The sequence below is a fragment of the Cuculus canorus genome, chromosome 22 (assembly GCF_017976375.1).
Source record: "Cuculus canorus isolate bCucCan1 chromosome 22, bCucCan1.pri, whole genome shotgun sequence".
NCBI lineage: Eukaryota > Metazoa > Chordata > Aves > Cuculiformes > Cuculidae > Cuculus > Cuculus canorus.
Window position 1 is genome coordinate 7,861,888 of NC_071422.1, and position 24,617 is coordinate 7,886,504.

General features: G+C 48.8%; 1 protein-coding gene across 3 annotated transcripts in view; it reads left to right on the top strand.

Moving 5' to 3' along the window:
• CSMD2 (CUB and Sushi multiple domains 2) overlaps nt 1–24,617 on the top strand; it is a 295,469-nt gene that overhangs the window by 204,778 nt on the left and 66,074 nt on the right. For all 3 annotated transcript variants that reach the window (XM_054086316.1, XM_054086315.1, XM_054086317.1), the window contains 10 exons: nt 3,036–3,238; nt 5,250–5,441; nt 7,860–7,998; nt 8,525–8,712; nt 14,711–14,905; nt 15,814–15,930; nt 16,748–16,861; nt 17,004–17,099; nt 19,828–20,031; nt 20,570–20,694. In XM_054086316.1, the coding sequence (XP_053942291.1) occupies nt 3,036–3,238; nt 5,250–5,441; nt 7,860–7,998; nt 8,525–8,712; nt 14,711–14,905; nt 15,814–15,930; nt 16,748–16,861; nt 17,004–17,099; nt 19,828–20,031; nt 20,570–20,694 (1,573 nt within the window). The remainder of the gene's footprint in view (nt 1–3,035; nt 3,239–5,249; nt 5,442–7,859; nt 7,999–8,524; nt 8,713–14,710; nt 14,906–15,813; nt 15,931–16,747; nt 16,862–17,003; nt 17,100–19,827; nt 20,032–20,569; nt 20,695–24,617) is intronic.

Sequence of the window (24,617 nt, forward strand, 5' to 3'; positions counted from 1 at the left end):
CGGTACGGCAATACACCGTGTGACCCTTCCTTCCATCAGAAATGAAAGCTCCCTCCTTCTGCTCCTTTGTTTTGGCAGCTCAGCCAGAACAGATGATCTCTGAGTTGAGAGCACATTTTCAGCAACTTCATTTTTATGGTAATCCATTGGAAAAAATAATCCTCTTCACGCATGGTACAATTGTATAAAGCTCTCATTTATAACTTACATTAAAATTAATCACCAAGGTTTTTTGAATAAAGCTATATCTGCACAGAATGAGGAGAAGGAGAGGAAGATAGAAAAATCAGTCTGCACGTCGTGGCTGTGAGAGCTGAAGGATTGCACTTTGAGAGAGGATTAATTTTGTGCGTGTGCAAACACACGCATGCACACGCACCTAAGATTACAACTCAAATGACTTGGCTTATCTGTGAGTCTCTGGGGAGAGAAAGAAGTGGTTGGAGGGTTTACTGGGAATGAAATGAAACTTGCCTTCGAGTAGACCTTGCGGAGCCACAAGCAGTGAATCCACTGAAGGCACAGGGGCGTTCCATTGTCCGGCGCGATCTCTGCCGTACCAGAGTGCAGTGATGCTAATCCTGGTGCGATGGGTGGTGCTGGACTGACAGGTCCCATGCGTCACCATCTCATCTCGAAATCTGAGTGAGGATATTGGCGTGTTTCAGTTAGCTTTCTTGGAATTCTCTAGAGGTGTAACAGCTTTTAAGCTTGGGAACCCTCTGCAGGCTGGAGGGAGCCAGCGGGCAGCCCTGTCAGCGTGGGACTGTGCTCGCTGCCAGCGCATCAGGCTCCGTTCCACTGCTGAAACCATCGCCAGATTGGAGCCCAGCGTGTTGCACAGCAGAGCTGAGCTGGGGGCGCCAGAGCCTGGGTGGAAAATGTTGGCAGAAAGAGCTCCAGGTCGGCTGGTCAAGATGTGGAAGTGCTTTCTGAAGAGCTGGGGCTGAACAGCTCGCCAAAGCTTATGCAGAGTGTCGGTGCAGAGCTGGCCTCTCCTCCTCTCTGCTCCTGCTAAGCTGGAAGAACTTCCCCTCTGTCATGTGTTTATATAGAAGCAATTTCCTAATTCGCTTTTTGCTTCTTTTTCTTGTGTGCGATTGGGAATGTCAGAGTGCAAAAGTAAAACTCCCTTCCTCCCCGTGGTCCATTAAAGCAGAGTCTCTGCCTTGTCTTGAATGAAGCCCTGCTGGGAACGGAATCAGGCTGACGGAAGGATCGTGCTGTTTGGTTACAGATGTACCTGTTGAATCGGTTGATTTGCTCCAGAGCACACCAGTTCTCTTCATAAGATCAGCTATCCCAGTAGACTCCGGAACCAGCTGGCGTTGGACAACTTGTGCCTTGCCGCTGTGTCACCCGGTTGTTACACACGGTGAAGCCTTGCCGGCGAGTTCTTGAAGGAGGGAATTGAGTTGCTGTAGGCAGCTGTGGTCCCGGGAGCTGGTTGTGACCTCTCCCAGACAGTGGCAGTTCCAGGGTGTCCCACACCCCAGGTTGATCTCTGTGAGCATCTGCCCGTTTCTGAGAGCTTCAGCAATGAGTTTTCTTGAGAGTTTTGGCTAACTAGAACTAATTTTGGCTAACTAGAACCCAAAAAGAATTGTAGTCAGGCCAACGCAGCTGTGGAGAGCGCTGCTGCTGTGGTCCATCCTTACTTTCCTCGAGTCTGGCTTGCTTTCTCTTTGCTCAAGGTCTCTGCTAGGTAGATTTATGATTCAGCTCTTTTGGTTTCTGTCGGATTCCGTGGGCATCATTTTGTTGCTGAGTACTTTGCAGTGGGGATTTTTTTCCCCTTTTATGGTTCTACCTGATTTATTTATGTTTGCCCCGGATAAATAGGAAAGCAGCCAAGCGAATGATTCCTTGTTTTCCTCCGTGGACTGTCAGGGCTTTAAGCACAATACCTGATTGTTTTATTCATTTATAGATTTCTGTCTCTTTTTCACACTAGCGTGTTTCAAGTTACCCCATCTTAGCCCGAATCCATTGTGTCGGGTAGTATTTCCCCTTTGATAGTGTGGGGCAATGAAAAACAGGCAATTAAATGCCTTCATTTGGCATTTGGAGGGTAAGGGACTGAACCCTGGTGCGGTGCAGCCTGTAGTTGACTCCCCTGGGTCTAACAGTAGTAATGATGTTTCTTATGCTTGGATGGTGCTTCTGGTCTTGGAAGATCCTAAAGCTCGTTGCAAGGTCTGGATTCATCTGCTTTGTGTCCTTCCTGAGCTGAGGCTGTTTTGCTCAGGAGGAGTGTGGAGTGGTATCTCCCCGGGCCTGAGGTGGGAGCAGAGGGGCATCCCAGCAGATGTTAGGACCAAGTTTGTCCTGTCCAAGAGTGCCACCAGGTCTCTCCCGGGTATGGAGGGAACTTCTGGCCTTCTCCTGTCCCCTTAGGTCCATCACTCTGCAGTGAATTTCTTCACTGTGATGACTCCTGACAGCATCTTGGGCTTCCCTAGGGAATATTTGCTGGAAGGGTCAAACTGGCATAGCCCTGTTCCTGTTCAGGAGCAGCAGAGCAGAGCTCCAGGCAGTGCTGCTGCAGGCAGTTCACACTGAGGAGCGTTTGCTGCCTACACTGAAGGCCTTACAGCCTTCTCTTTTGGACAGACAAAACTGGAATATACACAGAGTAAAGAAATGGAATCTGTGCTCAGATTAGTGTGATAAACCCCTCATTCAGAGCACAATTTAGCTGCCAGATGCCAGTTCCTTAATTTCTGTTTTCTCTCCCTTCCGTTTCTGTTGTGGGTTCTGGAGAGCTGGCTCGTGCTCCCGTGCTGTTCCTTTGCTTCTCAGCAAAAGAAGCTGCTCTATTGGCTCTTTGTTAATGGATGTGTTTAATTAGGGAGGCATGTGACTAAGACCTTGGGGTTTATAGATAGACAGTGTTTGGTAGAAGGATAAAGTGCTTTGTCCAGGCTGAGTTGCAGATAACAAGAAGACATTTCTTGTGGGTTGAGTCGCCCGACATTGGTAAAAAGGGCAGAGCTTGATTTGTGGTCTGACCTCTGGCTCATTTTGCCCCCCAGGCTCCATTTCATGGTTTTCCACACCGAGGAGTTCCACGATGTGCTGAGGATCTGGGACGGCCCCGTGGAGAACGGCATCCTCCTAAAGGAGATCAGTGGGTCCGTCTTACCCGGTGATGTCCACAGTACTTTCAACTCTGTCATCCTTCAGTTCAACACCGATTTCTTCACAAGCAAGCAGGGCTTTGCCGTTCAATTTTCAGGTGGGCTTTGCGTTGGTTTCTTTGTGTTGTCCAAACCTGGCTTTGCTGGGAAGTCTGTCTACAAAGTACTGGTGGTGAGCAAATGATGTTGTATTGAATACGACAGCCGGAACAGGGCAATCTTCCACCGATTTCATAGAATTGTAGAGTAGAATCAGAGAATGATTTGGGTCAGAAGGGGCCTTAAAGCCCATCCAGTTCCAACTCCTCCGCATTGGGCATGGACACCTCCAATTGGATCAGGCTGCTCAGAGCTCCATCCATCCTGGCCTGGAACACCTCCGGGATTTGTGCTCTGCCACATTTGGGTGCAGTCTCTGCAAACAGAGAAAACTCTTATATTTTGTCCTTGCGATGCAGGTGGATTCTGTGCTCCCTCTGCTACAGTCACCTTCACAGTGGTGAACTTGGCAGTGAGATGCAGAGCATTACGTTGTGAAATACACAAGGAGCGATTACAGATATTTTCCAGCGCCTTCCCCCAGGTCCTGCGGAGACAGCAGTGTGCAGGCAACTTCCCGCAGGCGTTCTGAGAGCAGTTGGTCAGTGGTCTCCAAAAACCAAGTCTATTTAAAATCCCTCAAAGTGGATCCCGTGAGATGCAGATCAGAGAAAGCTTTCTCTGCTGCAGGGATGTCATTGTTAGCAGCAGCAGCACTAAGTGTGCGGTGTCATTGCCCGAGTCCTGCCAGCCGCTACCTAAGACTCGGCCTTGCAAACGCATTAATTTAAATTATGTTAGGATAATAGGTTTCAAGATTCACACACAGGCTCTCAGGTGCAGGCCGTCACTGACATGTCCAGTAACCAGCCCTCAGTTGCCTGGTTTGGAGATGTTAGTATACAGGGAGGCTGTTGGGTGAATGATGATGCGATCTTGCTGGGACTTGGAGATATCCACCCATGTGTCTTTCCCACATTTGTGCTCATAGCTTTCTACTTGGGGTGCCTTTCACGGCCAGGTGAGCAGGCCAGCTCTTTGGGAAGAGTTTGTGCTGGGCAAGACCTTCTGGGATGAGCAGGACAAAGGGAGAGCTTGGTGTCACCCAGCACAGGTCTGCGGTCGTCTTTCTGTGTCAGGCTTGTGTCAGGAAGGACCAGACTGGGCTGCTCACTCGCTTATCTTCAGTGGCACAGAAAGAGAGAGGGATTTCCTCTGACTCTTTTAAGAAGAGCTTGCTCTAAACTGCCTGGGTGTAATAGACTCTCATCAACTTAGCTAGAAATAAGCTCTGCTCTGCTGCCTGATACGGAGCTGGTCTTTATTGAATGCCTCTGCTCAAAGCCTTTGTTCACAAGGTGTGACGAAGTAGTCAGACCTAAGCTCGGAAGTATAGAGGTTTGGATCTTGTGAACTTTAATGATCTATATAAGCTAGCAAAACTTCTATTACTCCGGGACTTCCCATGCTGTTCAGTTGTTGCAGTGTTGACAGAGCTTGAGCTCAGTCCGCGGTGACGCTGTGCTGTCCGCCCCCAGCTGGGAAGAAGCTGAGGGGGTCATCTCGCAGCTCAAAGGGATGCAGCAGCGAGACCGGGAGGGAGACATGGGCATTTCTAAAAGGTCAGGCTTGATGCTGCGCAGGGCTAAAGGCTAAATTGCTTTGGCACCCAGGGGAAGTGGAAAGTGCTAGCAGATTAGTTTATTTTGCAGCATGTGTCTGACACAGAGTTCTATAAAAATGCCATGTAAGATCAGAGGATGTCTGGACTTATTAAGTAAACATGGATGTGCACAATTATGCATCAAACTTGCACTCTGCATAGCGTGCTTGAACTTGCTGGTCCCCAGAGTCTTTAGCAGCTGGAGCAGCAGCTGCTCGGTGTAAAGGAAAAGCCAGGATTTGTGTATGTGGCGACTGTGAGGAATCCTGAAGGGGGAGAGATGAAGAATGAGGTCATTGCTTGGGTGTCTGAATAAGGACAGTCTTCAGTACAGCTGATGCTCTAAGCCTATATTAAATATAAATATATATATATGTAAAAAATATATAATTTTTTATACTCTCCAGTTTCTACTGCCACTTCCTGCAATGACCCCGGAATTCCCCAGAATGGGAGCCGGAGCGGTGACAGCAAAGAGGCCGGTGACTCCGTTGTCTTCCAGTGCAATCCAGGATACGCTCTGCAAGGCGAGGCCAAAATCACTTGCGTGCAGATTGAGAACAGATTTTTCTGGCAACCGGACCCTCCCTCGTGCATAGGTATGGACACGCATCCGTCCTCCCGCTGCACCGGTTCCCTGCCCTGTTCCATTGCACATCTTCTGTATCTGAGTTTCGCCTGGGTTGGAGAGATGTAGGACAAGGTATAAGTGTCTCGGGTAGGTGTCTCATGGAACTGCTTTTTAGGTTTATCTCAGATTGTCTGGGACAATGAGAATCCAGTTCGTGCTGGAAACTTGTAGGGTGTACTGTGATGTAAGTGATGGTATTTAACCTGACAAGTCAAAATAAAGGCTTATTTAAAACTCAGGTTGGTAGAGAGGATTGGGGTCATGGGTGAATAATTTCCACATGAGGAGACAGCAAATTCTGTCACGAGAAAGAACTGTCTGACATTTCCTTTGAGTCATAAAGTAATAAAAGAACTTCATAAAAGTGCTCCTTTTTAGCATGTCCAGAACACATAAAAACAGTCATGCTAAGCACATAAGAGCAATAAACGTTGACTGTGCTGGCCAATTAAATGCTGGCTACAAATTACTTATCCTGTAACCCTCGTTCCCGTTTATGCACTGTTATCCCAAGCACGAAATATTCAGTTAATTCTATTTCTAACATCTGATTTAATGCCAGCTCAGAAACTTCTGCAGCACGCGCAGGATTTATGCTCCCTGCGGGATGGCTTGGGTTCTGAATGACTCTCTGATAATCCAGTGTGGGACCTGCTCTGTCCCTTCAGTCTTCCCAGAGCTATAAGTAAATCATATTGTTGCATGTCATGCCCATCTCTTCATTCTGGTGAGTTTTCTCACACCAGAAGTTGGGCTTTTGGTCCTTTTCAGACGGATGCAGGTAGTGCTGCAGTGTGAGATGAGTCCCCACGGGTCACCTCCAGTTTGAATTTGAGACGTCGTGTTGGGTCTTTTTTGAACACAAGTATGGCAATCTTGTCTTAGGAGTCATCAGCTCTGTGCAAAAGCCGAAAGCAGCGTCTCATTCCTTCCCTCTGTTCAGTGACAAAGGATTTGGAGGAATCGGTTTTGAAACAGGCTGCCTCGTTAGAGCTGAATTGGAAAACGGGGTTTAATGTAGGGCCTGGATTTTATATTTGTATTTAACATTTCATATGCATTTGCACATTGTTATTGTACAACTTTGGCCATCCCTGTACGACGTGGGCTGAGTGGAACCTCAGCTGAACGACCCCAGAGGTTTGGGGTATTTGAAGTCTGCGTGCCGATCCAACTCCACGCAGCTACCGCTCAGACCAGTTTCTGGTTTAAATCCTTCGGAGACTGTGGGTGGGATTTTCAAAGAAGTGAGAGGATGTTGAACAGCCGTCTCCCTCGGGCTTTGCAAAAATGTCTCTGTTTGCTTCAATTCCTGCCTGGATTTTTAAAGTCTGGGAGAGGATCGCATCCTAAGGGTTAAGATAAAGGTCTGTGGACACAGAATAGGTGCTTGTAGTTCTTCCGAGTTATTTGTGCACGACCTTCAGCTCAACCCTCTGCTGTCTGTGCTGTGGTTTCTTTGTCTCTTGGAGAGGTGTGACAGTTCTCGGTGCCTGCGGCCGGACTTGGTTGAAGAAGTTTGGGCTTTGAAGAAGAGTCTCTAGTTTAATCTCCGCTATGATCGAGCAGCCCCGCTGCGTTTGCCCTGCTGCCTGGAGATTCTTGTGTATTTGCAGGGCTTTCTAAAAGCCCGCAAGATAAACACAGGTGCCTGCTCCTTCGTGGAAGGTTTTACTCTGTTATTTCTGCCCCATGCGAGCTCATTTCTCACTCGGTGTTGGCCTGGCTGTAGGCTGGTTGGGGTCAGGCACCTGAATTTAACACAGCCTGTGCTCCCCTCTCTCTCACCCCATCCCAAACCTGGGACTGTCCATCTGAGTCGACTCGGGGAATCTCAGAGCATCCACCCTTGTAAAGAGACTGCAGAAAGGCTGACAGTAATATATCAGTCATGAGGTTTTGCCACAGTGGAAATACATGCAGATGCTTTCAGCCTTAAAAAAGTAATAATTGATTTTTCAATCAGCTTGGCATTTAATGTGTTGGAGACTGTAATAAACACGCACAAGCCATTAGTCCCAGGCAACATGTTTTCACTTCTTTAGCAATCGTCCAGGCTTTGACCAGGAGTTGCCTAAATAAATGCAGCAGGAAAGCATGAAGCATCTCTCTCTCTCTCTCCTGGTTACTCACATTTGTTTTGTGAAGATCATAATAGTGTCCGTAGCTCTGATTGTGCGTGTGTCTGTGTCCCCTGACTGGAATAACAGAGCCCTCATCTCTCCTTGGCCCATGACAAACTCCTGTCATACATTGATACCACCCAGCCTTGCAACCTGCTTCTCTGTCCCCATCTCCGTCTCTCTTTCTCCCTTCCTACATCTCATCTACTGTTTTTTCAGTTTCTCTAAGACAAAGCCTTATCCCTTTGCTTGGTTGCCTTCAGCTCCCTGTGGAGGCATCTTGACAGGACCAGCAGGAGTGATCTTGTCCCCGCAGTACCCGGAGCCCTACCCGCCAGGGAAGGAGTGCGACTGGAAGCTGACTGTCTCTCCTGACTATGTTATTGCCCTCGTATTTAATACGTACGTACCGAGAGCTCTTTGGCCCTGTGGTGCCGGTGTGGCCGGGACAGGGAGGGGATGCCAGCGGTGGGGCACTGCCTGGGTGAACGAGGTCTCTACGGGGGGACTTTCCTCTCTGAAGTAACCAAACCAAACCTGGCAGGACTGTCTCCCATCGTCCGGGGCAATGGGTTCTCAGTCATTAGCTTAATTTGAGGGAAAATACATATATTCCAACTGTAGCTCCTCTCTGATATCCACATGTTTTGTACAGAATATGACCCTGTAACTAGAGCAGCGTAGGAAACCCCTGTAGCGATGCCGGCTTATGTGTTTGTGCTCTTGACTGCATTACCAGCCCTCGATTCCTTTCTGGACTGGAGACAGACGTGCCCTGTGCTTGGCCAAGGAGCTGCTCTGGGAGGCAGTCTCTCAGCTATGGGCTGCTGAGTTGGGCTTCTGTAGCCCATCAAGACCTCAGTCTCTTTTTCTCCAGCGGCTGCTGTAGCATCTTCACGCTCCAAGCGCTCTTCCTTTGGTTTTGCAGCTTCAGTTTGGAGCCGGGCTATGATTTCCTTCATATTTACGATGGACCCGATTCCCTCAGCCCCCTGATCGGGAGCTTTTATGGCTCGCAGCTCCCAGAGAGGATAGAGAGCAGCAGTAACAGCCTCTTCCTTGCCTTCCGAAGCGACGCATCCGTCAGCAACACTGGATTCGTCATTGAATACACAGGTAAGAGCAGTCTGGGGGTGCTTCTGGCCCCACTCACTCAGCAAATACGTGGGATTTTACCTGCACTTGTTCTCAGGTTCAACCACCCAGCGGAACCAAAAGGTTCCAAGCTCCAGACACTGTGGAAAGCTCTCTTCAGGCAGTAATCCCACTGGCTGTGTTTCCTGCAGCGAAGCTGTTTAAGAGACGTGGCAGGGAAAACAGGGAGCTGGAAAGAGGGGATCCTGTAGGTGCACAGGAGAGCCGGGGTATGAGGTAGATAGGAGCAGCACAAAAGGATTGTTACGTGCCTGAGGATCAGTCACATGCGGCTGCTTCTGAGTGGGGCTTTCATTAACACAGAAGAAAATTTCTCCATCTGTTTTTTTTTGATTCAAAGAAAAGGGGAGGGAGATTCCAGACAGAACATATTTGTGTACAGGCTGTATTCTGTGTAATCTTTCTTGCTCCACACTGAATTTAAATAGCTCTGTCATCTCAGTGAGCAGAACGTGCTGCTCCATTGCAGATTTGAGCTTTCGGAGTCCCAGAGAGTGCGGAACCATTAACTGGGTGTTAGGAGTGCTCCAAAATGCCATGAATTTAAGGTTTATTCTTGGTGGAAGGGCAGCTTTGTCCAAGCAAAAGAGGTGCAAACATAGACGTCCAATATAGAATCTCAGCCTGAATTCTTGATAGTGTCCATCAGGAGTGTTCCAAATGATGAGTGGCTGCATCTGGAGGCGAGGATCTCGGAGGTGGGTGCTCCGCATTCCTGAGTCAGTGGAGCTCTCCTGGAATCTGTGCAGTTTGCTTCACTTCAGATTCTAAAGCACTTACTTACAAATTCACTAATAAATAGTAAAATGAACCAAATAGTTCATGGATATCTGTGTTGTTAGAGCAGTGGCTTTTTTTTTCCTTGCTTGAGGAGGAGGTAAAACGTTGCGGCGGCTTCAGCTCTAATGAGAGACAGGGCAGTGGCTGGAGTTTTCCCTGGATCGTTTTTAGCTCTCTGTCGATGGAGGAAGCTGGAAAGTGACAGACCTGGCGCTGCTCTTCTGGGAGATGGGGAAAAACAGAAAGGCTTTGGCAGAGCGCGTTCCTTGTGTGTTCATAGGGTGGGTGGAAGAATGGAGTTGTTACCAACTGTAGTAAAGCACAGTTCTGACAAGCTGGAGCTGGTGAGCTGGGATTGTGCAGGATGAAGGAAATGACTAAAAACAGGGAGAAGAGAACAGGGCTGGAAAGAAATGATTCTTCAAACCTACTGTGGCCTATGTGGACTAGTTTGTAGCATAGGAAAAAAAGCACTGATGACTTCAGATGTACTGGGGGTGGGCTGCTGTGAAACACATCGGCTTTGCATCCGTGTTGTGCGCTGAAACCGGCTGTGGAGTCTTGTTGGAGCAGCTGTGCCCTGGGAGGGGTCCTGAGGAGCTGCTGCTGTGTTCTTGGTGCTGCTGTGGCTTCCTCCACATGCTCGGGCAGTTCTCTCTTCCCATACTCTGCTTCTGATCTGGTGTGTCTGCTTTGGAGTTTACCTAACCAGAGTTTGAATGATAGTGAAGTGGCAATTCCACTTGTGCTGATCAGATGAATTTCCCTCTAATAAGGTTGTGAAATAATAAGACAAAGACAATTAGCACTGCTTACGAGTCAAGAGATTGAAAGTTTTCCACTCTCATTAGAGTTAATTTTACTGAAAATTAAGTCTTGGAGTTTCTCCTTTTCCCCTTTCATTTTGGGCAGCCAGAAAGTAGTTAACAAACGAAATCTCATCAAATTAGGGTGGTTGTGCAATGTGTTTTTCTCCTAAACACTCCTACGGTGTTAATCGCGCCTACATGCTTCCCACAAAGCCAAACTGCTGGGAGAAAAGAATGAGGCTTTCAGTTTGCTCATTATTTTCCCCGCATTTTAAAAGGAACCTGGGATTCGAATGGGAGAAGTGGCAGAAAATAGAACTTTGGGGAATCAAAGGAAGAAGAAAAGAAATGCAGGAGGGAGTAAGTATGAGAGAAAATGAAATGCCGAGCTCGGCTCTTTGCCACTGTGGAATCCCAAGTGCAGTTCAAAGACATCATCTTCTCTCATCCTTCTCAGTGCGTGTGGTCAGTGCTGCAGCCCACGTAGTCCCTAAATGCCCTACATCACCTGTGTCTGCAGTGTGCGGAATGCCGCTAATCACTGGGGGCTTTACCGTCCTCTTTTGGTTAAGTTTTGGAGGGAAGAAAGGCAAATAAGCCATCTGCCAGTCCCTCCTTGCAATCCCGCGTCTGCCCTGGGACTGGGACTGCATTGCTCGCCCGGAGCTGCGATGTGTTGGGTGAATTTCAAACAGCGTCAGCGCTCCGTTGGAAATTCTTTCAGGGGGAAGGACTCTTCAAGAGAAAGTTGTCCTCTGGGGGCAGGAGGAATGGAGAAAACGAGAGAGAAGACTGAATTTGGCGCTTATGTCAGGTTTTGCATAGAGCACGGCTGAGAGTGAAGTTAATTGTTTGAGAGCAATTGTTAATCTCCCACAGCAGAAGGGTGGTAAATCCTGGACTAGGGAACAGGAAAGACAGTGAGGAAACTAGAGCTTGAACATGGGAAGGAGGCGGCTTGCCGTGCACACGGGATTTAGCTCTTTTTCCAGTTGTTGCTTAAGATTTTTTTAAGTGTCTCATCTATAGGAAAATAAGGTTTTTATCTCAATCTCTCTCTGTGTATTATCTTCTGACCCAGGGTCACATTTGTGTCTCCTGGTTACGCTCAGGAGATTCCTGGGTACAGAGCAAGACTGGGTAAGTTCCACAAAGGTTTACAGGACCCTTTGGTGTGAGGGCATTCCATGGTCTCCCACCACTGCCAGAACATGCTGCCAGCGACTCTTATACATTTGACTGGAGCTGAATCTCTGCAGTGAGGATGGTCTTTTCTCCACTGGGAAACTGACTGAATTCCGATAATCAGTTTGCATCACAGCATCTTGCAAACCACAGATGTTATTCTGGTACGCTTCATGCCTTCATACCCTGAGAGTCTAAAATGGAGACCACGCTTTGTTAGGAAAGTAAAGAGCAGACGGGTAGTTTGGAGAGCTTTCCCAAATTATCCCCCTTTTCCTCCTTATATTTTGGGAGCATTGGGGACCTGTTGTCACAGGCGCAGAAATGGGTCAAACTCCATCAGTCCGTGGCTCCATCCGAGCCACTTACCCCGATGGGACCCAAGGTGCACGTGTCGAGTTGACTCCTCCGGCTTGGGGCAAAGAGTAGGATAGAGTTTCCAGGTCGGATGCTGCAAAGCGGGAGGTTTTCTCACGCTTTTTAGTCCTTTCTTTTCTGTTCTGGGCCAGAAGTGAAGAGCCGTGAAATTGAAAGCAAATGAAGCAAAACTGATTACTTTTCACCCTTCCAAAGGAATGAAAAAAACCCAAACCCAGTCTTATTTCAAATCTGTTATTGTTTCACCAGAACTAATTTGCCCATCCTGAGCTTATAAACATATATTCAGCATTACTTACGGGTTATTTAAGGTGGAAATTCCCCACAGAAACACTATTCTGTAAAATCCATTGCAATGCAAGCTACTTAAAAATATCCAGCACTGTTTGCCATTAAAACAGTCAGAAGTGGGAGATGACGCTTGACCCTACGTGTACTTGAGGATGAGCTCTGTCCTTTGGAGAAGGTGGTCTGGTTAGCTGGGACGAGTCGGGGCGTGGTGAGCTCCTGGCGAGCTGCTGGGGGTGCCAAGGCTGCGCGTGGACTTTGGGATCCTGATGTAATTCATCCTGTCTTCAGCGTGTGATGACTGCCGTGGAGAACTGTCTTCTAGGCAGTTGCTCTTGGGGTTGCTTTAAGGCTTAGCGCTTCAAAAAGCCTTGCACGTGTTCACAGCTACGGACTTCACGATGCACTTAACGGACAACAGCTCTCCAGTGAGGCTGTTCTGAACATGCAGATGAAAGCCTGACCTCCTGGTCGAGGAGCTCACGTGGGCTTTGAGTTTTCCTTGGGAAAGGAGAGGGGAAGCACAGAGAGTTCTGCATTCTGTGGGCTAATGAGCCAGTTCTCATGGTGGTTTTGTCTTGATTCTTTTCTGAATATTTGGCAGCCTCAACCCATGTTAATTGGGACATCAGGGGAAAGTCCTCGGTTTCTGAAGTGTCTGAGTGAAAGTAAAACGTTAATCCTACATGGGCAAGCCATGCCGCGCTCACTTCATAGCCAAATAAATCAGAGGCGGGGGGAGCTGTGGCTCTCCCACATCCCCCTACGTGTCTTTTGCAGTCACCACACAACCAAATCCCTCCTTAAAGCCGAGCTCCTGCCTCCCTTTGTAGCCCCCTGCCGAGGATCATCGGGGCGGTGCATCCGCAGAGGAGCGTTCAGCTGGAGATGTGCGTGGGACTGGGGTGTCAGGATGCATTGTCCTCTGCGGTGGGTGGTGTCCCTGAAGGCACAGACCCTCACGGTGACAGAAACAGTCAGCAGTGAGTGGAACACGGCGGAAGCAGAGGGCTGTTGCTCAGCCGTCAGCCACTACCCTTTTTTTTTCAGCAGTCGACTGCGACTTGAGCGCTGAATGTCATGATTTTTCAAAGCAAGAGCAGAGGCTGAGATCAAGCACACGGCGAAGACATCTGACAGCCGGGTGGGAGGCTGACTGATGGGTTGAAGCCACATCAACTTCTTAGATGAAAGGCAGTGAGACTGCTGAAAATAAAAAGAGAGAGGCAGAAAGTGGTCAGAAGGAAGCCGTTGGGTGCAGCTTTTGTATGAAAGGGTCTAAAAGTGAATATCAGCAATTCTGTGAAATGAGGGTTTGCAAAGTGGAACAGCACTTTGGAAAAGTAGATGAAGCCTTTGCATTTGGGAATGGCTCACGTGCCACGGTGGGTGCCGGCCACGAGGCTGCACGGCTCGGCTTCAGTCCCCTGCTGACCAACGACCAAGAAAACACAGTGGGTGCTTCTGCGTTCCAGGGCAGCTCCTCCTGGTGGAAACCTTTCCTATTCTCTTGTGCCGTGTTTACGTGGCTCACCAGCTCACGGTACAACTGTTGTGTAAAGGAAACCATCGAGCTCATCTTGGTTTTCACCACAAGCAAACAAACGAAAGGGAGGGAGATCTGGGGCTTCACTGTTATCTGTTTCTCCCTCCACCCCTTTCCCAAATATTAAAAGCCTGTGATTTAATGCTTAAACACATTATAATTGTTCACAGACCCACTGCTCTCAGAAAAGCCCTCATCTTTAATGAGCAATTTCCAAATGACAAAAGAGCAGGATTAATCAAAGCCTCTAATTATATTTCTGCAGGAAAGGAAAAAAAAAAAAAGGAAGAAAGCCCTCAGAAGAAGGAAAGAAATATCCAAGTCCTGACAGCTCTGTAGTCTTTACTGGAATTTTCATATGTAAATGGGGTTTTTAACTCTGCAGGGCATAGTGAACAGAGGGAAAAATGTCTTCATTTTGTCTAAGTGCTTGTAATCATTTTGCCATAATTGCAGCCGTGCTGCACATCTGGAGCGTCAGCCAGCGAGCACATGGCACGGCATCTCCACGGTGGGAGCAGGCGGCACTTGGATACGGGAATGCTAGGTGCCGAGGAGATAACGGGAACAGATGTAGCCCGTCTGAAATAGGTTGCTTGTTCAGGCTGTGTGTGTGCCCTGCTTTCCAAAGCTCCTCGCAACCCATCCCCTGCGCAAGGAAGGCGTAGGGAGAGTTAAATCAAAGCTTTGCCTCCTTGATTGGGTTTTGGGTGCCAGTAACTGTGTGTGTGAACTGGAGCCTTCCTTCTTCCAGCGTGCTTGTGCTGGAGCTGAGCATCGGAGAACGATGGGAAGCAGAATTTGACCCGTGGAATTCTCCAGATTCAGCAGCGTGAGACAACGCTCACGATCTAAACTGCGAATGGGGCTCAAGGGAGGTTCCCAGATGAGAAAAGCTGGAACCCATGGCACTGACCGACAGTTAGAGTAGCTGGATCGAACCAGTAAAGACCTTGGCAATTCTCTCTTGTAGAAAATCCCCGGGAGTCGTGCTTCGATCCTGGATCCATCAAGAACGGCACACGAGTGGGGACAGATCTGAAGCTGGGCTCCACCATCACCTACTACTGCGACGGAGGCTACGACATCGAAGGGGTCTCCACGCTGACATGCGTCATGGGAGGGGATGGAAAACCCACGTGGAACAAACCTCGACCAACCTGTACAGGTGAGGCCCGAGGGGCAAAAATGAGGAGAGAGTGGTCTGCCAGATAATTCACTTTATCCTTAGGCAAGGGCTTGGTGTTACTTGCACATAGAGCTGCTCGCAGAGGGTCAGAGATTTTTTTTTCTCAGCGTTCCATAATTTTTCAATATTTTTAACACCCCGAGGTCAGGAAGAGCTGAATTATGTGAGGTTTCTTGAAACTTCTTCTGAGAGAGACAGAAAGCTGGGCAGAACACATTGTCTGTGTGGATAATTCTGTGTCCCGAGTGCAGGGCAGGATTCGGGGAGCCACTTAAACCCTGATCCCTGCTAAAGGAAGCCCTTCAAGTCTGTACTTTCCTCAGCAGGGTGGGAGTTTATTGAGATGCTTATCTTTTCTTAGGGGTTCTGTGTTCTGTTTTGCGCCTTAATGAGGAAATGGTTTAACTGATGGGTTTGTAGTGAGACCTTCTCAGTCTGAGGAGTGAGTTGGGAGATTGCTGTCAGTCTGTGGCGACTGCCAGAATGAAATCCCTGACTCGGAAAGGTGCTGATGCGGAGAACGCCGTTCCTTCTGGAGCCAGAGAAAGGGCGAGAGGAGGAGGAGTTCATTCTGTCAGGTCCTGAGCTTTAAGGTGCAAATCAAACATTAGGCTACAACACCATACACGGCATCCCTTGGCCTTGCCGTAGTCTCAATAATTAAATGTGAAGCAGGCATGATCTCGGGTTAGGGTGAGCCTTATTTCTTCTAATAAGAACTTACAGCGAGAGCTGCGGCTCCTGGAGCGCAGAATCGATGGTGGCAGGGGCAGCTGATGCCACGGCGCTGCAGCGCCAGGGCCGAGGGATCTCGGAGCAGCAGGAGGAGGCGGGTGTTTCAAGGCGTTGGTGAGGGTACACTCGCTGATCCTGGCTTTCTCTTCCAGCACCCTGTGGGGGTCAGTACACGGGCTCGGACGGCGTCGTCCTCTCTCCCAATTATCCCCAGAACTACACCAGCGGACAAGTCTGCCTGTACTTCATCGTCGTGCCCAAGGACTATGGTATTGGCTTTGGATGGGTTTTAGAAGCCTGTCCTGCTGTGCAACGCTCTTGTTTGGGTTTATTTGTTTGAACAAAGCAGTAGAATTTTCCTCCCAACTCTGCACTTTTGAGTGCAGAATTTGGAAGGAAAAAACCTATTATATTGTGAGAAATAAAGATAAATAATTAAAGTCTCTTTGCTGTAGCTAAAAAAAAGTATTCTGATCCTCTCATTATTATTTTCTTCCTTTTCTAAGCTCTACCTTCTCCCAGGAGCATTTACACCATGTGCAGTAGGACCTGGAGCTCCACACAGCTCCCTCGTTAGCAATCTCTGTAGATGCGTTTAGGACTGATTATTAATAACGTAGTGAGTGTCCTCGCACTCACCACCTCGCAGTGGTTCACACTAGAAAAGAAGTTCTGCAGGACGGGGATTGTTATTTTGTTCAGGTTTTGCACAATGCCTGACCCTTCGTGACAGAGGCTCAGTGCAGATAATAAATAATAATTATCAGCTGGTGAAATTACATACCTTGTGTTATGTAGGCAGGCAAATGGGATGATTCATAAAAGAATCCCTTTTGACCTATGAATCAGTGTTAAAGCGCGCTGGCAAGTGAACACGGGGGAGGCTGGTTGCTGCTTCTGTTATGCCTACTTTGTGGATAAATAAAGGGCTCCCATCTTCCAGGGCTGTCAGTCAGGCCCTTTTTATCTTTGTCAAGCTCCTGAAATGAAAGAAGCTGAAATGCCTCGTCTCCGGGCCCTGCTGCGTGGGGACGGCAGCGCGGCTCGTCCCGCCGCCCGCCCCAGCCACGCTCCCTCTCTTTGCAGTGGTCTTCGGGCAGTTTGCCTTCTTCCACACCGCGCTCAACGACATCATTGAAGTCCACGATGGTCCGAACCAACAATCGCGGCTCCTCAGCTCCCTCTCAGGATCTCATACAGGTAGGTAATTCCCTGTTGCTGTTGGGAAAAGCAAGCTGATAATACAGCCTGCTGTTTAACACCCGGCTCTGTGCGACCTGTTTGTGTGGCTGATGCTGTAATCTCCATTTCTTCTGTTTTACCTCTCGCTCTCCTCATCCAGGTGAATCATTACCATTAGCTACCACCAACCAGATCCTCATCAAATTTAGTTCCAAGGGTCAGTCTACAGCCAAAGGTTTTCATTTTGTCTACCAAGGTGAGTACAGTTGTGGGCTGGGGAGGCCTCAGGCTGGTTCCAAGGTGATGGTCAAAAATACAGTGATGTCTTGAAGTGTCCTGAACTGTTTTTTGAAGTCTGTGGGTCCTTGAGCACTTTCCATCTGAACAGGAAATATCACAGAAGATGATTTTGGTAGGCGTGACCTTGCTGGGCTCTCTGGCTCCTGAAGGTACTTCATATTCAAACCTTCCGTTTTGGCTCAGCCTCCACCCTCACACATCCCAGGATTAGGATCAGAAATCTCTCATTGAGTCGTGCCCTCAGTACACAGTGAGTTCTTGAGATTTATAGCCAAGCAATTTTTCCCGCTGGTATTTTAGCACGTTTCTTGGTGTAAGCAGCCGAACGCTTGTCTGGCAGCTCTGTGAAACCCTTCCTCTCGGTGTGTCACAGGCGTAGGTCTCCTGCTGTCACACTTCTGCCCCTTGATCCTCCCAGTAACAGCTTGCATAGCATCGGGTGAGTCCCACCTCGAGATTTTAAAGTAGTAAATAGAAAGCGATGCACAGAGTAGTGGGAAGACAGAAGGGCTTGCCCACCCACGTGCTCTGTGTGGTTACCAGTGGGTCAGCGAAGCTCTTCCACGCACGTTACTGTGAAGTGGGGACAGACAGCAGAGACATCTTGTGCCTCCTCGGGGAGCAAAGCAAAGCATGGTTTGGATTTTATGGTATCTAGAGATCCGTTCTCTGGAGTTTCTGCCTAATTATTGTAAAACAACTGTAATTCTGATTGTAATCTTTAAAGATTTCAGCATAGCAAAGGTTTTGATGAAATCAGTAGAGATTGCCTCTTTCCTCCTGCTCTTCAGCGACTGCTGCCTGGAAAGCAAAGGTACGAGAGTGCATCTGCCCAGGTTTTGGTCTGCCTGGCCAGGTTCTAGTGGCCTTCACTCTCACTTTTACACAAACAAGGAGTTCTGTCTCCCGAAGCCTCCCCCATCCAGCGATGCACGCGTGGCGAGTTCCCCCAAGGCGAAGGTGGCAGAAGCTCGAAGCAGCGTGTTGCAAGAATTGGAGTACACAGGCACAATTCTTGCAGAGGTGTCGAGAGAGGCCAAGCACACGCTCGTCGGATGCAAAGGGGTCATCCGAGCAGGGGTGCAGATCCATCTAGGATTTGCCCAACGTAGTGCATTGGAAGGGAGACCTCATCACTCTCTGCAGCTCCTGAAAGGAGGGTGTGGTGAGATGTGTGTTGGTCTTTTCTCCTAAGTAAGAAGTGATAGGATAAAAGGACTTCAGGTTGTGCCAGTGGAGGTTTAGATTGAATATTAGGAAAAATTTCTGCACCAAAAGAGTGGTGAAGCCCTGGCAGAGGCTGCCCAGGGCAATGGTGGAGTCTCCACCCCTGGACAGGTTCAAAAACATATGTAGATGTGGCACCTGGGGACATGGTTTAGGCGGCACAGTGGGGTTAAGCTGATGATTGGGCTGGATGAGCTTAAAGGTCTTTTCCAACCTTAGTGTTTCTATCTTTCTATCATTCTGTCATCGTGTGTGGCTCCACCTCATCTTACCTTTGACTTTGGGCTTGTCATTAATCTCTGAATCAAATTAAAATCAAGCAATATGGCTCTTCATCTCCACATTCCCCCTCCTCCCCCCCCCAAGCAACTCAGCCCTTTAAACACTAAGAAATTGTGAGGCAAGTCAGAGAAAAGTATTAATTGATTTTCTTCATCAATAAACATTTCTTGGACTCGTTTTTCCTCTCACTTATCTGTCAGACTCTCCATTTCTTTCCTGTTGAACAGGAATACTGGCAATTTCAACAACTGGTGGTGCAGCATCACAACTTAAATTCCCTCTTTCTTTCTCTTACCCTTCCGATCATGAAGATTGTTGGAAATTGCTGTCCTTTATAGTAACGAGGCTGAATAAGCTGAGAAACGAAAGGGTTTTCCGCTGCATCTCTAATGTTCGATGGCAAACCAACTAATTGGAAAGTCATTGCTGAATGCATTGGTTTCCCTGTTTATAAATGACCTTTCTGTTGTGATGGTGAGTTTTCTAAAGGCCAATAGTCTCATCTTGGAAAGCACACCTGGTTGTGTAACAACCTCGCTGCTTTTATTTCAAGCATCGCTTGAATTGACAGAGGTCTGAACAAAATGTTAGAACCCTAGTTTGGGTTGGAAGGGACCTTAAAGCCCATCCAGTTCCACTCCCCTGCCATGGGCAGGGACACCTCCCACTGGCTCAGGCTGCCCAAGGCCCATCCAACCTGGCCTGGAACCCCTCCAGGGATGGGGCAGCACCACTGCTCTGGGCAACCTGGGCCAGTGTCTCACCACTCTCATGGTGAAGAAATTTCTCCTTATGTCCAGTCTAAATCTGCCCCTCTCCGGTTTATACCCATTGCCCCTCATCCTATCCCCGCAAGCCTTTATGAACAGCCCCTCTCCAGCTTTCCTGGAGCCCCTTCAGGTGCTGGAAGGTCTCTGTAAGGTCTCCTGGGAGCCTTCTCTTCTCCAGGCTGAACAACCCCAACCTCAAAAAGGAAACGTTCTTCTTTTTCTTAATAGTTGTGTCCAAGCCTCTTGGAGGTTCAGGTATCATCAGATTTGTGTGTTGTTTTCAACAGATCTTTAATTTGACACTTGATATTTCCAGGATGTTTTCTCTAACCGTGTTTTGGTTTATTTTCTTTTTGCTTTGTGATTGCATGCTCCCCCGCTGGCTCCTCCTGCCCGCGACGCCAGCGGTTCCTCGGACCAGCGCCACGCAGTGCAGCTCGGTGCCGGAGCCTCGCTATGGCCGGCGGCTGGGCAGCGACTTCGCGGTCGGGGCGGTGGTGCGGTTCGAGTGCAGCGCTGGCTACGCGCTGCAGGGCTCTCGCAGCATCGAGTGCCTCACCATGCCCGGCGCCCTGGCGCAGTGGAACGTCTCGGTACCCACCTGCGTGGGTAGGTGTCGATGGGCTTTGGGGGAAGAAAAGACAAAAAAGTGCAGGAATTTCTGCTAGAAAAATAAAAATACGTTTTGGGGGATGGTTAAAAAAAAACAAGCAACATCAAAAACCCAGACACTAAGAAAACCAAAGCCGTATTTCATACGTCTTGCACACAAGCCCTGGGCAGTTAACGAGGGCAGTGAACCCCAGATGTCAGGGAAGGGACCTTTTGATCCAGTTGTGGGATCTGGGACAGCGTCTAGAATAAATTCATGTGTCTGAAAGCTGATTTCGCCTCTAGAAGAGAGCAGTTCCTGAAGGACCGGTTTCATGGGCTGATGTCCCCAGTGTTCCCCACTCCTGAGGGCTGCTCTGCACTGCTTCTGGTAGAAGTTGGATGAGGGGGTTAGTGAAAAGAGGATTATTCAAACAAGTCTTAAATCATGAGCCAATTCTGCTGGCTTTTTTGTTCGTCGACACGTTTTAAAGAGAATGTTTTAGTATAAAGCCACGTCCTTCCTTCTTTTCATGCCTGACTTTGCTTATTTCAGTGCCGTGTGGTGGGAATTTGACTGAACGCAAAGGTACCATCCTGTCCCCTGGCTTCCCGGAGCCGTACCTGAACAGCCTCAACTGTGTGTGGAAGATAACGGTCCCCGAAGGAGCAGGGATACAGGTACGGTGTCAGCTGTCACTGCAGCGTGAGCGCGAGGGGGTGGGATGCTCAGTATCTGATGCACTTTAAGAGGCCACATGTATAGAAATTGTTGCTCCTTACAGGAAATAGGGGTTGAATGTGTAATTCTCTGGAATCAGACATTCATTTATGCTACGACTGGCAAAAGTGGGTAATATTTCAATGGATTTTTCCCTCCTGGAGGCACACTCCGTGGGAAATCAACTGGAGCCGTGTGACTGTTCTGGTGTAACAAAATAATTGTGGTATTTGGGGTGTATATCTTCATACTGCTTAATTATGCAATGTTGAAAGCGATGTAAGCTACACCGAGGAAGAGTTGCTTGCTCGGAGTGCCTGCGTGGATTTGTTATGCCAGCAGAGTTGCGGCAGTGTGATTATACAATTACAGCTTCAGTGTTCATTGTCTCCAGGTAAATGAGCTCTCTCTTCAGGCCTTTTTGTGGTCCTTATCGTTCCTCGGCAGAAATAGTCCTGTGTGAGCTAGAGGATGTTGAGAACTAAGCCCAGCGTCAGAGACCAAACCTTAGATAAAGTCCCCATTCACCACGTTACGCGCCTTGTCCTCGCAGAAAGCGTCTCGCCCTGCGCTACCCTGGCACTGCTTGACACGCGGGAGATGGATTCCTTAACAGGTTCATTCATTCCACAGACCTCATTATCAGAGGGTTTCTTGTTCTTCGCACCGCTTTGTCTGCGAGGGTTTTGTTCATTAAGTGCTGTTATTTCTCTGCCGTGTATTTGCTAATGGGTTTGTGGGTGGGTGCCTCCCTCTCTGCGGCTGTTGGCGCTCAGCGGTTGCGTTTCTCTCAGCGGTTTTATTGAACCATCGGCTCTGCCTTGCTGGGTTGCGGTGCTGCTCTCCCAGATGGGGCTTCTTGCCTGGTGCCCCCACCATGATTCAGACTTAAAGCCCAAACCTGGGTCTGGGATGGGCAGAGCTGGTGGGAGCAGCGCCGGGGGCTTCACGGGGGCACAGCGCGAGCCTGGAGCAATATGTTGAGCTCTCTGCCAGGTGTTCCCTGTATCCGATCCAGCAAATTCTGCTCTGCTTTTTGTTTCTGAAGCCATTTAACATAGTGTTTTCAAAAGCCTCAGAGCTCACCACCAATTCTTTCCCGTTCATCTGAAATCGTAGCTGTTCTCAAAGCTCCCAACTGACAGGAGGCTCCATTTAACTCAACCAAACGTCTCAGCAGTTGAGGCAGTTTGCAAGTTGCTCAGGACTCCTGGGATCGGGAGGTGATAATTCACTTAATTTTTAAAGCAATGTAAATAGATGTCTGTATTCTGCTCTGCCGGGTTCGGAATGCAAACCCTCGCTGCTGCTTCTCAGCTGGTTTTGCACATCCGCTTGGCTTAGGGGGGGCACAGCGGGCTGGTGAAAGCATCTCTTTAGTCGTAAGTACTTGTTTCTCACCTCTTCAGTGGTGCAAATGCCACTCTGGCATGTAAAACTGGGAAAAGTAGTAGCCAATTGCTTTAAAAGTTTCTTTTTTTTCACTCCTGTCTTGCTGGGTGAGGTCTCTTGCCGGAGAAATGGATGTTCTGGTGTCTGATGCAAAGCAAGCAAATAAAAAAGCATATTGTGGAGCTGAGGTTTATCAGTGCCGAAGCCCTAAGCTCAGTTTCTGGGTCCGGATGGGAAGGTTTTGGTGAGCTGTGGTCCTTCAGGGTGCCACCTTCCTCGGGTGCTCAGCGGGAGCCGTATCGGTGCCAGGGCCTCCGCTCTGGCTGTGGCGGGGACGCCACGGTGTGGTTGTGCACAGGATCCGCTGCCCCTCAGCTCTGCGTGGGGACACGGGCATCTCCCCTCGGTACCAAACCGGATCCCATCAGTTTGTGGCACTGGAACTTCCACTGGAAGTCTTCCATGGGAGAAGGCGGCATTGAGGAAGGCATCAGCTCCTGGGAAGGCAACCAGGCTCAGGGAAGCCCTGTGCCAGACCTGTGGGCAGCCCAGAGGCAGGGTGATGGTCGCAGTCCCAGCCCTGACATGTTTCCCGCACAGCGACTGCGTAACCTGGCGTGCTCGGCTCAGCTCCGCTTCCCCAGTCACCTGCGCTGGTGTGCGAGACGTTCTCCCTTATTACATACTAATTTAAGCATCAGTTTACCCTCATTTTGTACAACAATTAAAGGTTAAACAGCTGTAAATCAGAAGAGGAGGTGAAATTAAAGCTTTCTTGGTAGCGGCGGGTCAGTAGCAGGATTTTTATGTAATCAGGGTACGAGCTAGCACTTCTGCCATGAATTATTCATCCCTGTAGCAAACCTTCCTGAGTGAATTAATTTATATACGTGGCAGTAAATAGATGCAGATCCCTTGTGAATCCACGTGTCAGACTAGAATTAGGACCTTAAAAATGTTTATTCCGTTAAGGCGGGGGGGCAGGAGAATAAATAATTTAGAAAATGTAGGAGCAAACAAAGGGCACATTCTTAATCCACGCTCTCTTTCAGTGATGTAAATCACAACAGGGGTGTAATTACACGGGCTGAAAGGTATTGACTTGGTCAGTGTGATCGGTGATGGCTCCGCTGGGGTCACTGCGATTCCTGCTCGATGAACTCCACTTATTTTGGGGAATAACAAACTTCGCAGGAACTTTACAGTCTGTGTTATTATTCTGAATAAATCAGGAAGGAAGAAGGTTAAAAAGGCAGAAATAATGGGGTTTGATTTCTTTTATTATGCTTTTTGTAAATGTCTGTGTGTTTTATGTTGTTTAGAAGGGCAAAGGCAAGTGAGGTGTGTGGAGTGGATGGGGAAATGCGGAGTGAGAGCAGCGCAGGCGAGAGGAGAGGAGGGAGGTGCAGTAATTCCAGAGGGAAAGAAGAGAGTGTGTGTGTCCATGTGCCCTTACGTTTATGTGTATCTGTGTGCGTGTACATTTGTGTATACATGTGCACATGTGCATCCGTGTGCATAGATATACACAGATGTGTCTATAAGTGTGCACATCCGTGTTTGTCCGTGTGCAATACGTGTCTGTGTGCACATACATTAGTGCGTCCCCATGTGTGTGCGTAGAATCATAGAATAGTTTGGGTTAGAAGGGACCTCAAAGCCCATCCAGTCCCACCCCCTGCCATGGGCAGGGACACCTCCCACTGGATCAGGGGCTCCAAGCCCCATCCAACCTGGCCTGGAACCCCTCCAGGGATGGGGCAGCCACCACTGCTCTGGGCAACCTGGGCCAGGGCCTCCCCGCTCTCATGGTAAAGAAATTCTCCTTATGTCCAGTCTAAATCTGCCCCTCTCCAGTTTATACCCATTCCCTCTCGTTCTATCACTCCAAACCTTTATGAACAGCCCCTCTCCAGCTTTCCTGTAGCCCCTTCGGGTACTGGAAGGTCTCTATAAAGTCTCCTGGGAGCCTTCTCTTCTCCAGGCTGAACAACCCCAACTCTCTCCGTGTGTCCTCGGATGGGGGGTGCTCCTGCCCCGGCTGTGTGCACGCACGTGTGTGTCTGTGTGCGTGTATCTCTGCACATAGGTGTATTTGTCCATGTATGTTTGTGTGCTCATGTGCCTGTACATGTGTGTGTATCCGTGTGTGTGTTTGTGTATCCACGTCTGTACACGCGGGTGTATCCGTGTGCGGGCAGTCAGGGCTCACAGTGCGTTCCGTCTCTCCCAAGCCTCAGCCCCTCACTGAATCCTGAATTTCCTGACTTCCTCTGAATTCAGAAGCATTCGGCTTGGTAGGGAATCTTCATCCAAAGAGACCTCAAAGAGTTGCAGCTCTGCGATAAGCGAGTGCGTGAAGTCTGGAAGCAAAGGAGCTCCAGCAGCCAGAATTGCTGAGATGGAGCCTTTTGTTTGCAGCCAGGCTGTACCGGTCATTTATGCTCCTGCTTTGTCTTTAAGGGTCTTTATTATTCAGGTTGTTGGCCTG